This window comes from Pollicipes pollicipes, unplaced genomic scaffold (assembly GCF_011947565.3).
Source record: "Pollicipes pollicipes isolate AB1234 unplaced genomic scaffold, Ppol_2.1 Scaffold_4881;HRSCAF=5763_pilon_pilon_pilon, whole genome shotgun sequence".
Lineage (NCBI taxonomy): Eukaryota > Metazoa > Arthropoda > Thecostraca > Pollicipedomorpha > Pollicipedidae > Pollicipes > Pollicipes pollicipes.
The window spans coordinates 47,198,475-47,212,969 of record NW_023596576.1 but is presented as its reverse complement, the minus strand read 5'-3'; the positions used below and the strand labels follow the sequence as shown (position 1 = coordinate 47,212,969).

Here is a 14,495-nt window from a genome sequence, read left to right as displayed (position 1 = left end):
CGCAACAGGAAGCCGCGTGCAGCCCGTGATCCGGGCAGTGCAGGGGCGCTGGGTGGCTCGCAATCCTGGCCGCTTGCAGCCCGTCCTCCGACGGTGCAGGGACATTTGGTGGCCGTGTGTGGCCGCTCGGGCTCGCGGCGTGAAATTACCAATTTGTGGTCGGGGTGTTCTGGCCATTTATTTGCGTCGGCTGGAGATGACTCTGTCCAGCCCCGCCACCCGATACTTGCTTATTGCGTGTTGACTCAACAAGTCTGTACTGGACAGATCCGGACACCTCAGAGAGAAGGGGAGGGGCGGGGGCAGGGCGGCCTGTTCTCCGTGCCGGCTGCCAGTTTGCTCGTGTTCCGCAGACGCCAGGGAGGAAGAGGAGGCGGCAGAGCGACCCGACAGCCCGCACGAGTTTGTCTCGGACAGCATACAGCCAAGCTCCCAGGACCTGGAGGAGGTCCGCGCCGGCATTCGGCAGCTGGGCATGAACAAAAAAGGTGCGACACCTAGGTCGGCTCGCGCGCCCCACGAATAGCGTGGGGACTCACCAGGTAATCTGGAGACTTACGCCTGGCTGCAGCACCGTTTTTTGTTGTTGTTCTTGCTTATTTTTTGTTTGCCAGCCACGTGGCGTTCGAGCTTATAATTATATTGTCGTCTGCCTGACGTAGTTTCTTTGTATTCTGGATCAGGTCAAGGATCGTGAGTGTCGAAAATTGGGAGTCCGTTACCGACGACAGCGCCATTTTTGGCATTTTTTCAGACCAGCACCGGAACGTGACGTTTGTGAAGGCTCAGGATCTCGTTTACTGCTGCTGTTTGGGCACGTCGGTGCTCAAATTTAGTTTGATTGAGTTTGAATTTGGTCTTGAGCTTCTCCATGTGACTGCGCCCATATTGCCGTTCACTGACCAAACTTTAAGATGGTTCCAGAGTCAAAATCTGGATATTTTTGCCATTTCTTTGTGTTTGTATATATGTTTTACCACGTTTTCGTAAAAATAAAATACTGCCAGTACCATTCACTGTCGTGTCGAACCACTGCTGATTTCAATGTGCGGAATCCACCAAGCGTTTGTGTATGGCGTTCGCTGAGTTTGGTTGATTTGTTGGCTAGCGGTAGATGGCGCTGGTACCACAACACTCACGCAATGCACATCATGCATCCTGGATCCTTCCGCTCACTCCCCTGCCCTTAGTCTTTCTCTCTCGCTCTCGCTCTCTCTTGCTCGCTCTCTCGTTTTTCTTCGCATTAGTAGTGAGTCTAGTCGGTGAGCTTCACAGAATGGTGCCGATCGCTTTCCAAATTTCCGGTCGCCTGATTTTCTGCGTTGAAGAGCAAGACATGTAGAGGATAGGTCGCCTATCAAATCGCGTTGTATGTGATATGCAACACCTTGTTTTCAGTGTGCAGATTTTGTGTGTTAATATTATCAGACTATTCATTGAGTTTGGGAGCCTTCCGTTCAGCTGGTCAAAATGACGCGTTTCTCGAGCTGTCTTGGTCGAGAGCAAACGATCACCCGAGTCAAAGTTCCAAGACCGGCCAGTGCCTTGTCATGGTGTAGTCTGCTGGGGCCAGTGCGTGACGGCGGTGCCCACGGGGTCATTCTGCCGCACAGCTGGTCTCAACTGTAACCTTGCTGCCGTGGCGCGAGGGTGCTGCCGCTGGCCGGCCGGGCCGGGCTGTGCCTGATGACGCCTGCGCGCCGCACGGCTGAGACGTGGCTGGTCTGTTTCAGCGCCGGCCGGACTCTAGATAACGCCAGCGCGCCGCCGCCTCCCTCTGTCCGCCCCCAACACCTCGCTCTCTGCCTGCAGTCTCTCTCTCTCTATCTCTCTCTATCTCCGCCCCGTCTGTCTGTCGCTGTCGCCCTGCCCCTCTCTGTTCACGGCCCGTGTCTGTGGGCGTGCGTGTGAGTGTTGTGGTGCATGCGCCCGCCAGCTAGACGGCTAGCGCCGGTAGGTGCCCAGTGTAGCGGTAGCGGCCCATGGTGAGAGCGTGTCGGTGTGCTGTGTGTCGGCCAGATGAGGACTGGGAGCGTGAGCTCAACGCCGAACTGGGCGACTACGAGCTCGTCCAGGAAGACAGCAACGGCGACTGGGAGAAGGACATCGAGGAGATGCTGGAAGACGAGCAGCAGGACCTCAAGTAACCGCCTCGGTCGTGTTCACCTCACGCCCTTGCTTCCTCCTTCCCACCGCCGAGCGGGTGTGGACGGGCCGGCGGGCGGCCGCGCGCGAGCCCCGGTGTCACGAGTGTCCCGTCCCGCATGGCCACCTCGCCCGACAGCCGACCGGCAGACACGCTCACCGCCCGGCTGACCGTTTTCTCTCCCGTCTCACTGTAGGAAGTAGCTAGCTGCATGCGCCCCGCTTCCCGCGCGCCGCAGCGGCGCCGCCTGCCGGACCTGGACGGAACTTCGACGGCGGCCGGATGGTGTGTACAAGCTCGGCGGCTCATCTCGGTTTCCGGTTGGCGTTTCGGCTGTTGTCGGAACGGCGGTGTTGAAGCATTCCTGCGAGAGCGCGATGGGCGACGGGCCGCCTCTCGCGCGCACGCGCGGCGGTCGCTCCCTGGGCTTTACCAGATATCAGCTGTGTGTGGCGCGGGCACTAGCGTGCAAACTGTTCATGTTTTGTAGTGAGTTATCGCCGTATTTATCGCACCGCAGTGGCAAGAGCGGTCGGGCGCGACGGCGCGCCGTGCGGTCCGGCGACGCCAGCAGTTTCTGTGTCTCTCGCTGTGTGTTTGGTGTCGTAACACGGTGTGCGGGGTGCCGGGGGGTGGCGGCGGCGGGCCCGGGCCTCGACCGGCGGCGGCCGCCTCTGGTAATACACGCCGACAGAGGGGCTCCGGTGTCCTGATCCTGGCCGCAGCGCGCCGGCACAAGACAGGCCGCCCGTGGGGCAGGCCACGGCACGGCTGGTGCCCAGAGTACGTGTTACTGTAGGCTGTATTGGGCGTGCACTCCCAGGTAGCGTCCGACCCCTGGCAGTTACAGGGACTACGTGAGGTAGTGTTGGAGTACCGCATGACGTGGTGGGGAGAGGTGCATGCCTTTTCCGTAACGTGGGTTGTAGTCTTTGTAAACTGGCCGATAATATTCGTCATATAAGCTGGTTGTTCACCGACTAGACCTTTGGCAGACTGAGACTTACGAGGAGTGATGAGTCACAGGCGCGTAGTACATCTGGAGCTTTGTGCAGAGGCAACACCAGCCACCCGTCCCCAAGCTTTGGGCGCAGGCAGTGCGGGGTTGGCCCTGTCGTGATGCGGGCTATAGACGAACTGATTTGCGCGTTCGAACTCCAGAATCGCGTGCCGTACACCCTCTGGCGTGTTGTTTTCAAATTTGTCTGGATTCGTTTGCCGTTTGTATGGACTCGGTTTACCGACACACGACAGGCCCACTGATAAAAAGATCGTGGGAGGTACACCGGTGAGCGTGTGTAGGGTCCGGCTTGCGTTGCGGTCTGGTTGGCAGCGTTCCTGGGGAGGCTGCAGGGGACGCCCGCCCCCGACGCCACCAGTCACCACCTCCTCCCGCCGAGTCCTGACCACCACCAGACGCCACTGATCACCACCTCCTCCCGCCGAGCCCTGATCACCGCCAGACGCCACCAATCACCACCTCCTCCCGCCGGGTCCTGACCACCGCCAGACGCCACTGATCGCCACCTCCTTCCGCCGAGTCCTGATCACTGCCAGACGCCAATGATCAGCACTGTCTCTCTCCGATAAAGTGAGCACACACTACTCCGAAAGCACACACTTTCCCAGTAAATCCCCGACGAAAAGGGCGTGCGTTCACTCCCAGTAAATCTCCAGTGACAGAACATGTGTATCACCCTTATATTTATTCCGTAACCACCTAACAATCCAGGCTACCCGGGGGTCCAGCGAGCGACACCGCACCGCTCAACCCCTACACATACACCTACAAGAAGAGCCGCTGATGCCGACCGACAGGACTCGCCCTGAGCTCGGCGCCGGCGCCAGCTGACTAGCGCGAGACTAGTACAGCGTCAGGAACACAGGCGGACCCGCATCATAACTAACTGACTCGCGGACGTCCCGGCGAGCGGCGCAAAATGTTCACAAACAGACCTCCGGTCAGCAGCATCAAAGCGGACGGGCGGAGTCGTCAGCTGGTACACATTCATCACAGTATCGGGGCGGCCCAATCGAGGCCGCGCGCCGAGGCGGCCGTGGTCACGTGCTTCATCTGCCAGGACTTGCTGTGTGGTCATTAGGTGGCGGCGGCCTGCGCGGCCAGAGAGCGGCGATGACTGCAACAGCGGAACGGCGCGGTCTCAGTAGCAGGTCGGCGCAAGCCTCTTCAGAGATTGGCGGGAGCTGTCGGGACGATGCCCCTCGCTTGCCGGTGCAGATCTGATGTAAACCGGCACAGACACTATGCAAGTGAGCACAGAATGAAGTAAGACGCGGTAGCCGCCTGCGACGGAGGACACAACGACGCGGAAACCAGTGCAGCTAGAGATGCTTAAACATGCCGGCTCGGTGGGCTTTAGCGATAATCGTGCCATGATACCGAGTCGACTATGCGATCCGAAGCAGAGACTCCAACGAAACAGCGGTCTCCACGGCGTGGCGCGAGCAAGGCGATGAGACTCGACTTGTGCCGCGAGGACGATACTTGGACGGAAGTGTGAAAGGCTTATCTATGGAAACCTATACGAATAGCCTTCGTTAATGCATTAGAAAACCTTCATTACCTGATTTCAGCAGATGGGGGTACTCAGCAGTATGGAGATAATGTTATATAGTGATAATATATGAGATAATAAGATAGGTATTTAGCGTTCAAGCACTATAATATGAGTGAAGTACTGACTGGCTTTAGGCCTGCCAACGCCTGACAGTTTCTGTTGGGACGGTGACTGAATTTTGGGTAGTGTACGCCTTTGGTGACTGAAATGGAAGCATTGGTAGAAATCGCGGATGTTTTGGGTGGACATTGGGCACACCATTGTGTCCAACCACCCGCCTGTGTGACTTCCATGGGGCGGTCTGCCCCAATTTAGACCATAGGGTGTTGTAGATGAGGCCGGTTTGGGGAAATGCATTGGTGGCCTTCCGGTCCGTTGCTAAAACGCCCATGGACTTTTGATCGGTGCTTTCACATACACCGTGATTGTTGATTTGTTATTAGTTAGTGTTACTGACATACACGTGATACACAGATTGCCTCGCGTCTCCGCCTGCTGTGGTTGCCAAGATCTGACATCAATCCACAGAATTACCGAAAATGGGCGAGCCCGCAGTTCGCGTATGACTGCGAGCGCGAATCTGCGCGCATTGGTCCACACTTCTGCCCGTGCGATCGGTTTCTTTCTTCTTGGTCAGCGATGGTTAACCCATTTTGCTGCGACTAATGGTCGCCGAGATGTGAACCTGATTCCGACCCACGTTCTTCGTTTTTTGTTTGTGTTTTTTTGCGACAAACGTTATTTATCCCTCGTTACTCAAGTGGTGAGGTGAAATGGTGGCCACACGGCCACGTCATAGAACACGCCGCCCGACAAAAACGGTCTGCATTTGAGTGCCTCGCATGCATTACATCACAGCTCCGAAACGCCACAAACTCTCACGGCTAATTCCGCTGTATGCTACTGAACGGTTGGTGGTGCGGTGACTGGTTGCAGAGACGCGACCCCGTCACAGGCGTGACTGTCAGGGCCGGGCCAGTCCCCCGAAGCCATGCAAGTCCCGGTCAGTTCAAGTTAAGCCTCACTCAGCCTGAAGGTTGACTCGTCATAAACGCCTGGACTTAGCCCGGAACACACAGCTTACTGGTTCGGTCAACGTGTCCTCCGTCGTGGACCCCAGCCAAGTGAGGGCACACAACACTAAATCAGGGCAGCACTTACAGAGCTGTCTCAACAAGCTGGAAAAGGCCGATGGCTCAGCTAACCAGCCGAGTGAACGACATCCTTTGTCGTAGGCTCACGTCAAATGAAAGTGGACAGTGCCTACTGAGTGCACCACTTACAGAGCTATCTTGGCCAGCTGGAACAGACCGGTGGCCGCAACAAACAGGTTCACGCTGAATAGACTCCAGTTCTTTGGCGTGATGACCATGGAGTATCTGTCAAAGGATCCGTCATGTTCACGGTCCCGCCTCGAGACGGGTAGACCCTGGTCGGGGCAATAGTTCGCGTGAGTTCATGCAAGCAAGATGTCTAATCCCTACGTGCGAAACGTAACGGTCTGCCAGTCTGGAAAGACGAAGGGCAAATATTTACATCCCACTCATTTCAGAGCTCATTCATAAACCCATTTAATCTAATGACAACAGAATCCACTACGACTTCGGCCATGGTCTAACAAAGTCTGAAAGGTCGACCCTGGCAGAGAATCGGCATTTGACCGCACCTGCTGCGTCATTGCACACAGCCTCCCAGGTTCCGACTTTAATAACAGCAGGTGCAAAAGCAAATCCCAAACCCCAGCTGATGTTGAACACTGACGGCACCGCGGGCGATCGTCGGCTGGGAGCGGCCGACCCCGCCGCGCCGGCAGCCCGCCCCGCGCCGAGGCGGCGCTGCCGGCCGGCCCACGCACCGGGACCAGATGATGCCGGTGGCGGCGAGCGCGCCCGCCTGGCCGACGCTCAGCTTCTCGGCCGGCCGGTTGACGTCGCCCAGGCCGGCTATCACCAGACACTGCGGCGGCGCGGTCAGAGTGCTCAGACGCGGCCGGTATGGCCACGCCGGCCGCATGTACCCAACGTAACCGGGGAACGGGCGCTAGCGCACACGGAGGGTAGCATCGCATCGCCGCGCCCGACACACTCCGCCGGAGGAATACGCACGCGAAAGCCGCTCTTCGTCGGAGGAACACGCGCGCGAAAGCCGCTCTTCGTCGGAGGAACACGCACATGAAAGTCGCTCTTTGCAGCAGCGTTGACGGGAGGGGACCGTGACGCGAGCGGTCAACGTCTGTGTGGAGCCGCGTGTGATGTCGGACGTGTTCCGGCAGAAGAACACGGGAGAACAAGGCAGTTCGTCGCCGCAATGTGTGCAAAGCACAGGGCAACACCATTTACGAACTTAGGGAGTAGAGACCTTACCCACAAAGAACAAAGCAACTAACACATTGTAAACAGCGTAGTAATCAATTAAATTCTTCCAGTCAAAAACATATAGAACTACCAACACCTAATTTTTAGCAGCGTAAATCTACAACATCTTACGTACCCATTTAAATCCCGGTGCCCAGAAAAAGACAGTCTTGGGGCCTGGAAAATGGATCAAGTTTAGTTCAAAAACTAACATCGCAGTGTCAACAAACATCGAATGTAGCTGATGAAGCAATGCATAATGACTTAATATCAAGCATCGACGAGGAACGGGTGCCAAATGATGTGAGGGACGGGTGATGTGATTGTACGGGTGATGTGACTGGGGGTGATGGTGATTTAACGCATAGATGAGGTTTCACAATAATTACTTCTGATACCACAGTCAAGAGGTTTTCCCCTAAGCATGCATGGCCATGCATGCTTAGGGGAAGATGTTTTCCATCCAGCATGCATGGCCGGCGGTCAGAGGAGGGCTGGCACTCACCGGCCGGGTGTTCCCAGATGGGACGCAGCTTGTTCGGCACATATCTATCAGCGGCCCGCACGGCAGTCCGGTACACAGCCGACAACGCCATCTCACGGCGCCGATCACAACGTGATGTTCACTGAAATCCCGACACGCTGTTGTCAAACCGAGTGTCCATGCCGGGGGTGCCAGTAGTGTAGTAGATAACGTATCTATGTCGACCATTATGCGTCTGGGAAACCGAGGGTATGGGTTCGATTCCCCGCGGTGCCCGCCCTTCCTGCCAGGGTGAGAGGCATGTGACATCATATGGCCTCAGCAGCCAAGTGTATTATAAAACCCCAATGACACACAGTGTTCATGCCACTGGTGACACTTGGAAACATTCTACAGTTGGGAAACCATGTGATGATTTACAAGGATACAGCTTAAGAAAGTAGGTTGGGCTGATTATTGGAAAATAGCTCAAATCATCCCAGAATATGCATACAAAAAGTACATTCTTCCCAGATTTGGATAACTTTCTTTTCAAAGTAAGGGAATGCAGGGCTGGGGCCCACTCAGCTGAATAGACAACTAAATCCCTCATAATTTAGTGCTTGAAATTTTTTTTATCCCAAAACCAATTTGTAGCTGATTATTTGCATTCAATATCAAATGGATCTCTTCAATCTCAGGTGTGCTACCTTGAACACACTGGTGTGCTGTGGAAAGTGCATGCAAACCTGACAGAGCACGATCTCAATTGCAGATGGATATCACCAACTCATAAATATAAAGTGGGAACAGTTAGCCAAAAACCAATAACTTGATTTAAAACTTGCAAACTTCTTGACACTGAGATTGGAAAATATGAGTGAATATTTATGCACCCAAACATATGATCTACAGTGACTTCTGAGATGGAAATATAGTCAACAGGTTAGAAACAACAGCTTAAGCTATTAAATGAAGACCACAGGAAGTTCACATTATAATGCATTGAAGCCTCAAGCTCATCCACATTTTGGACCAATAGGTTTTGACTAAAACTTCCCTGGGTCAATGGCCCAACATATCCTGCACTTGAAAAGTACTGAATCAGATGTTTAGTTACTGTTACAGTTGGGAAGCTCCAGCCTGCTCCCCTGGTCTATAAAAAATACATTTACTGCACCACATGCCTACCTAAAAACTGGTGCACTGAACATGATGCACACATGCACTGACTGTAGACAAGGCCAATTTGTGCCAACTTCCATGCTGCCTTTTCTTCAGGGATATTTAGGGTGCACTTTGAAGTTGTTTTTAAACCAACATAAATCCTAGCAACACTGTACTTCACAATGTGATATTGGTGACAATAAAGTGCCAAATTCTGAGGGTTCAATTATGGCACACATGAGTACAAATTGCTGCCAGGATGTCACTGGATGCTGCTGTGCAGTACATGTTCAACATAACACATATTTAGTGTGGCCTGACCACAAACCAAATTAATCTCCCGATCCAACTTTGAGGTGAATAAGCCAAATTGAAGGGCACACCTGCTGGCTGGTTGGTTGATGCGTTTTGAGGGCATACTTTATCTGTTTACACTACTCAGCCACTAATTTAGTTCGCAGTGTAGCCCTCGTTATCAGCAGACCGAAATTAATGAACGGAAGCTCAAAATTTGAGGATTTCATAACCAGCTCTCAACTTCTCCAAAAACAATCTCCAACAACAATCTCCAAAAACGTCATATGGGTGAAGCGGATACCTACACCCGCCCGGTCCGTGCAGACAGGGATTCAAAATCAGGAAAACATCACGAATCATGGATATCCATCATAGCCCTAACCCACTCACCCCTCCGTCCTTGCCAAATCCGCCCGACGCAAGCACGAACCGGGCTCGTCAACGCAGCGCCACAGTGACTTGATACAAAAAGAGAAAGTTTGGAGACAATTGCTAATTCACTGCCAGTTTATGGTCAAGCACAATCTTCAAAAAATCTGGAGTTATTCTCCCGCTGCCGAGCAAGAAAACAGCTACAAAAGAAGCTAAGGCAGGATCTTCTAAAATCCTTCATATTAGGCCCCCCGTAAAAACATTAAGCAGCCCACATGACTGCGATATATTTCCCTTCATAACGTATCAGCGTAAGTTATGGATCACTCATCACACGGTAATATGCTTTAAGGTACATTATGTTCTCATAATATGATTACCTTTTCATCAGAAAAATCATTCAGCTTGATCAGTTTAGCACTTGCAGGAACTGGCTGCAGGAAAAACCACAACTTCTGGAACGATATAGGACAAATACACGAAAATATAAATTTAGGCTTTACATTTCTTCGTTTCTCTTGGCCCCCACCAAAAAGCACCGTTAGCAGTCGCATCGTGAGCACCGTGGCAGCGCGCGTCGGTACGACACGCCCAGCTCAAGGCCGCGGGCTGTGTACACACTACACAATTTATCAGAATGGGGGATGCGTGTAAGGCCATGTGATAACTTGGGGAAGCAGGGTGTAGGAGTGATAATGGTGTTGTGTGGATGCTTAATGTGGAAGAATGAAACGTTAACTTTTTCTTTGAAAATGCCTGTTCCTATCTCAATGATGTGGTTGAACCGAATTCATCTTTGGTAATCTTAAGTGTGATCGTGGGATTTCTTCTGATTGCAGGCGAAAAGCTGCGCTTTGAAATCTGTGTGTAGGATGCAACTAGGGCTGTTGCAGGGAATAAATTGTACTGCTAGGTGCTGACTCGCTGAGCCAGAAGAGGGTACTCTCACCAGGTCATGATTTGCTGAAATGCTGAAGAGGAGGCCTTTGAGGAAAATTGTTCACAATGAAATGTGTATGTGCCACAAATAGTGTAATTGGATAAGCTGTTAAAGGAGTTGGGTAGAATTTACCAATTGTAAGAATGCAGCCCTGACATTGGAGCTGCATGGAAATAAACACCCAAAACCCCAGAAATTTCCTGCTATTTTTACCTGCAACAGATCCCCAGGGATTTCAAAACAGTAGTTGTAATCCACAAGATATCAGGATGCATGTTGGTCTACTTGTGGCTTCTCAAATACATTGCGGACATTAGCAATAGTGAAAGCTGGTAGGAAATTATATTGAGCCATAACATAAAGCTTGAGGTAAAATGTTCCTTGACCTCCAATAATTTGGATCTGATTGGGAAGTAGTACTCAGTGTCTTGTTTCAGTTCAGTTCAATCCCAAATCTTGGTAGATTTATGGTGGGTTAATTTGAAGTATGCTCTCTAAAGGCAAAAAGGCAGGAGTGTTTTTTACCTTATGATGCTTTGGCCTTTTTGCCTTGGGATAGTGAAAATGCATGGGTGATAAGATAGTTGCTGGCTTAGTGCAGCATCTAGCTATTAATGTTATGATATGATAGAAGCTTCATTAGATGTGATGCTGTGCACAAAAAGTAGAGATGAAACATGCACTGTCCATGTCACATTACACTGTCATGTTACACTTAGTAAATGTGAAATTTGGGAGTGTGCTAAAGGTCAGACCATTTATTTTCAGGTGTAAGTGGAGCTGCAGACATGGCTGAAGAAATGGTGCAAGCTCTGCTGGATGGGCAACCCCTTGAAACAGAGGAATTCTGTGATTTTTCATTAGAAGAGCAAAATGAGGCAACTGGTAAGGTACTCCGAAAATGGATGATATTTGTTTGGGTGTGCTCATATCATTATCTTTTTGCTGTCTTAACTGTCAAGTATTGAAAAGAAGTGTGCCATCTAAAGTCACAAGTAAAGACTTTGTTTGCAATTGAAAGTCCACAGATGGCATGGAAATAAAAGATTGCATGCTTTTAGTTGCAGTTTGCCTATATGCAGAACAGGTTGCTGCATGTGCTGAAGCACATGGAGTAAGCCTTGTATACCAGTGAATACAAGACCAAGTGAGTAGTCTGGCAAGGAATTGTTCTTGTGAGCATGACTGATGTCATGTTTTCCCACCAGCTGCCACTGGAGTTTCACCATCAACGCCATCTACATTTACACCAGAGCTGAAGAAAAATGTGTTTTACATTGTGGCTGGAGCCATTGTAAATGACAATGGAGAAGTATTGATGATACAAGAGGCAAAAAGGTAAAGGACTGCTGGTTTGTGTGTTCCCCAGATGTCACATACCAACTGTCTTGACCGACATGTAGTGCATGACTACCCTCTATCTGAAGTGTCTTGTTTGACAAAGTTTATGTTTAAATTCAGCAACTGCATGAAAGTGATGGACTCTCAGTCCTTAACACTAAGGTGGCCAGGCTCTGTGGGCGCCCCTACTCAGGGCCCAGTGCCTGCAGTCACATGCTCCAGCCATCTGCGCACCATGGTCTGACCCCCTCCCCCTCCCCATGGGAGTTCGTGCACTGGCCAGCGGTACCAGCCAGCTGTCCGCGCGCCGTGCGCTGATCCCCCTCCTCTCGGCAGCTCGTGCGCCGGCCAGTGATACCTGCCAGCCGGCCACGTGCTGTGCTCTGATCCCCCCTCTCCTTGGCAGTTCGTGCGCCAGCCAGTTGTACCTGCCAGCGCGTCCCCAGGCCGTGCTCTGACCTCCCTCTCCTTGGCAGCTCGTGCGCCGGCCAGTTGTACCTGCCAGCGCGTCCCCAGGCCGTGCTCTGACCTCCCTCCCCTTGGCAGCTCTTGCGCCGGCCAGTGGTACCTGCCAGCCGGCCGTATGGAGCCGGGCGAGAGCATCGCCGAGGCGGCGAGACGTGAAGTGCTCGAGGAGACGGGCCTCGAGTTCGAGCCGACCACCCTGCTCATGGTAGAGACGGCCGGCGGCGCCTGGTACCGCTTCGTCGTCACCGGCAGCATCACTGGTGCGTCAGGCGGCGGCCGACGGGGCGCCTGGGGCCGCGCTGGCCTCCACGCCGCGGCTGGAGCGTGGCGAGCCCGACCAGTTTGACCGGGTGTGCATATAGCGTTCGTGTTTGGAGATTCGTGCTTTGTCGCCTTCAGGACTCTCAGTGATATCCATGCCTTGTGCCGGCTCATGCTGCGGTCATTGCTCTGATGGTATCTTGATCTTACGGACGCTGATGCCGGGCTTGTGTGGTGTGGTTCGCGTCCTCTTGGCTGTCGCCGGCCTGCCTCGCTCACGGCGCGCCAGCTGACCGCTGCGTGACTACAGCGGATGTCCGGCCGGTGACGAGCCGCAGTCTGTGAGCACGCCCGGCCGGTGCTGGCGTGCGTCTGACCGTCTTACCCTCACGGCCGGCGCAGGCGGGCGGCTGAAGACGCCGGCCGACGCCGACCCAGAGTCGCTGCAGGCGCAGTGGGTGGCCGACCTGACCTCGCTCGACCTGCGCGCCACCGACATCGTGCCGCTGGTGGAGCTGTCGCAGGCGTACCAGCGGCGCGGCGAGACGCCCTGGCACCGGCCGCTGCTGCCGGCCGCCAGGCGCCACGACCGCCTCCTGCTCCGGCTCGTCGTCTGCGTCCGGAAACGCGCTAAGTAAGGCGGACGCGCGCCGGCTGAGAGGGGGAGAGGGGGGGGGGGAGTGCACAGCAGACTGGGTGTGTCAGGTGGGATTGCACCGCACGTTTGATGTCAAGCGATGCCTGCCGGCAGGACGGAATCTACCAGTTCTAAGAACGCACCTTGTGCGGGATTGAATGACGTTAATTCTTCTATCGACTGGTAGATGGATATGATATGTTTCAGTTCACTGAGGTCCTGGAGCAATTGAGATTCACTATGTTTACATATCGTTGTATCACGTTGCTACGTCATGCGTAGCAAACTCGCTACGCTGGGCTCACATGAGTATTGCTCTGGCCTACAAACGTCGTATCTGTACCCACCGTTGAAGCGTTGGATGTGTTTGCGCCTTCCGCAGCAACCGCGTGAGTGTGCTGATGTCGGAGAAGACGTCGCTTCACCTGCCGACCTGTGAAATATCACCTCCGCGCAGCATCCACTCCACACTGAAGAAGTACATGACGGTGCGTGTGGCATGGCGGCGGCCTGGTGACAGCGCTCCGATGTGTGCAGACGTGGTTTGCACGAGCACGTGCCTTACGTCCATAAGCCATGGCTCCTATAGTGGCTCATCACAAGGCTGGCCTATTCGCGCCGTAGCTTTTTTTCTTCCAGTCAGCTGATGACTGTGAACCCTATTGAGCCATGACACCTTCTAGAATGCGCCTTGTCCCAGGACATGGCAGCGTGGTCCCGAAAGGCCTGTGTGTTGTCACAGGTATTGATACTTAATGAGCAAAATGGGTAGGCTTTTAGGTTCAAGGCATATACGCATCTTCATTGGGACCGTTTGCTTATGACTGTGGGTGGGCAGGACAGAGGAGAGAAATGGCGGTGATTTCATGAAAGTGGTCAATATGACGGGCTGGATGTTGGCCAACAGTCTTTTTGCCGATCCTAATAATATTGCTCGTTTGGTCTGCCTGGTCAATAATCAAGTCGCTCACTCGGTCTCACGCGCGTCTCGTGTCTGAAAGTCGTGCGCCTTGTGTATGCGACCCCCGTGTCCGTGAACAGCGCCAGAGACGGGCGGGAGTTGCCGCTTGTGTTGGACCACAGGCGACACCTGACCGCGCGCCTGTGTGCCGCGGCCCGCAGGAGATGTTCGGCGCCGACCTGCCGCCCCACCGGCCGGCCGGCGTGCTGTCGGTGGAGTACGCCCACGAGCCGGACCAGCCGGCCGGCCTCTGCCTGACGCTGCTGGTGCCCGTGCGCAAGCCGCTGGAGGAGGCGCACCTCATCGACAAGTACCAGTGGTGCGAGCTGAGCCGCGACGCCGGCCACGCGCTGCTCGAGCGGCTCGGCAAGAACCGGCTGGTGACGCTCAACGTCATCAGGTAAGGCGGCGGCGGCACGAGCCAGCGGCGGCGGCGGCGGCGGAGGAGGAGAAAGCGCCGCGGAGGCGGCCGCCGCCTCGCGGCCCCTCACCTGGGCGGCACCAGCGCA

The 14,495-nt window shown here is 54.0% G+C and overlaps 3 protein-coding genes across 10 annotated transcripts in view; 2 read left to right on the top strand and 1 right to left on the bottom strand.

Annotated features, from left to right (window-relative positions):
* The window catches only part of Sap47 (Synapse-associated protein 47kD), a 36,653-nt gene extending 33,527 nt beyond the window's left edge, over positions 1–3,126 (top strand). Inside the window, exons 7-9 of one of the 3 annotated variants that reach the window (XM_037223935.1) lie at positions 354–488; positions 2,020–2,143; positions 2,343–3,126. In XM_037223935.1, coding sequence (XP_037079830.1) covers positions 354–488; positions 2,020–2,143; positions 2,343–2,349 — 266 coding nt within the window. In that variant the 3' untranslated portion in view covers positions 2,350–3,126. Of the gene's footprint in view, positions 1–353; positions 489–1,733; positions 1,978–2,019; positions 2,144–2,342 lie in introns of those variants that run through there. The other 2 variants (XM_037223937.1, XM_037223936.1) reach the window with 2 other exon arrangements.
* Positions 3,127–3,833: 707 nt separating this feature from the next.
* Positions 3,834–9,781, bottom strand: LOC119101743 (mitochondrial pyruvate carrier 2). Of its 4 annotated transcripts, none has more exons than XM_037225162.1 (6): positions 9,759–9,781; positions 7,585–7,705; positions 7,216–7,256; positions 6,581–6,681; positions 6,009–6,104; positions 3,834–4,284 (listed from the first exon to the last, which is right to left on the bottom strand). In XM_037225162.1, exons 2-6 carry the CDS (start codon positions 7,673–7,675, stop codon positions 4,245–4,247), a joined length of 369 nt encoding a protein of 122 aa, XP_037081057.1. In that variant the 5' UTR covers positions 7,676–7,705; positions 9,759–9,781; the 3' UTR covers positions 3,834–4,244. The 4 variants fall into 4 exon arrangements, with proteins under 4 accessions (XP_037081057.1, XP_037081055.1, XP_037081056.1 ...); XM_037225160.1 differs by lacking the exon at positions 9,759–9,781 and adding an exon at positions 9,397–9,459; XM_037225161.1 differs by lacking the exon at positions 9,759–9,781 and adding an exon at positions 9,312–9,388.
* Positions 9,782–9,925: 144 nt separating this feature from the next.
* On the top strand, positions 9,926–14,428 carry LOC119101083 (8-oxo-dGDP phosphatase NUDT18). 3 transcript variants are annotated; one of them, XM_037224338.1, is made up of 7 exons: positions 9,926–10,028; positions 11,087–11,203; positions 11,527–11,656; positions 12,206–12,387; positions 12,791–13,022; positions 13,408–13,513; positions 14,148–14,428. In XM_037224338.1, exons 1-7 carry the CDS (start codon positions 10,016–10,018, stop codon positions 14,388–14,390), a joined length of 1,023 nt encoding a protein of 340 aa, XP_037080233.1. In that variant the 5' UTR covers positions 9,926–10,015; the 3' UTR covers positions 14,391–14,428. The 3 variants fall into 3 exon arrangements, with proteins under 3 accessions (XP_037080233.1, XP_037080234.1, XP_037080232.1); XM_037224339.1 differs by having other exon boundaries at positions 9,934–9,958; XM_037224337.1 differs by lacking the exon at positions 9,926–10,028 and adding an exon at positions 10,080–10,392.
* The last annotated feature ends 67 nt before the right edge of the window (positions 14,429–14,495 follow it).

Coding starts and splice junctions, on each gene's coding strand:
- LOC119101743 (XM_037225162.1), bottom strand. CDS start 7,675: ATGGCGTTGTCGGCTGTGTACCGGACTGCCGTGCGGGCCGCTGATAGA. Junction 6,682..7,215: donor GGGCACCGGGATTTAAATGG/GTACGTAAGATG, acceptor GCGCCGCCGCAG/TGTCTGGTGATAGCCGGCCT. Junction 6,105..6,580: donor ACCGGCATCATCTGGTCCCG/GTGCGTGGGCCG, acceptor ATCCTTTGACAG/ATACTCCATGGTCATCACGC.
- LOC119101083 (XM_037224337.1), top strand. CDS start 10,347: ATGCTGAAGAGGAGGCCTTTGAGGAAAATTGTTCACAATGAAATGT. Junction 12,388..12,790: donor CGTCACCGGCAGCATCACTG/GTGCGTCAGGCG, acceptor CGGCCGGCGCAG/GCGGGCGGCTGAAGACGCCG. Junction 13,023..13,407: donor TGCGTCCGGAAACGCGCTAA/GTAAGGCGGACG, acceptor CGCCTTCCGCAG/CAACCGCGTGAGTGTGCTGA.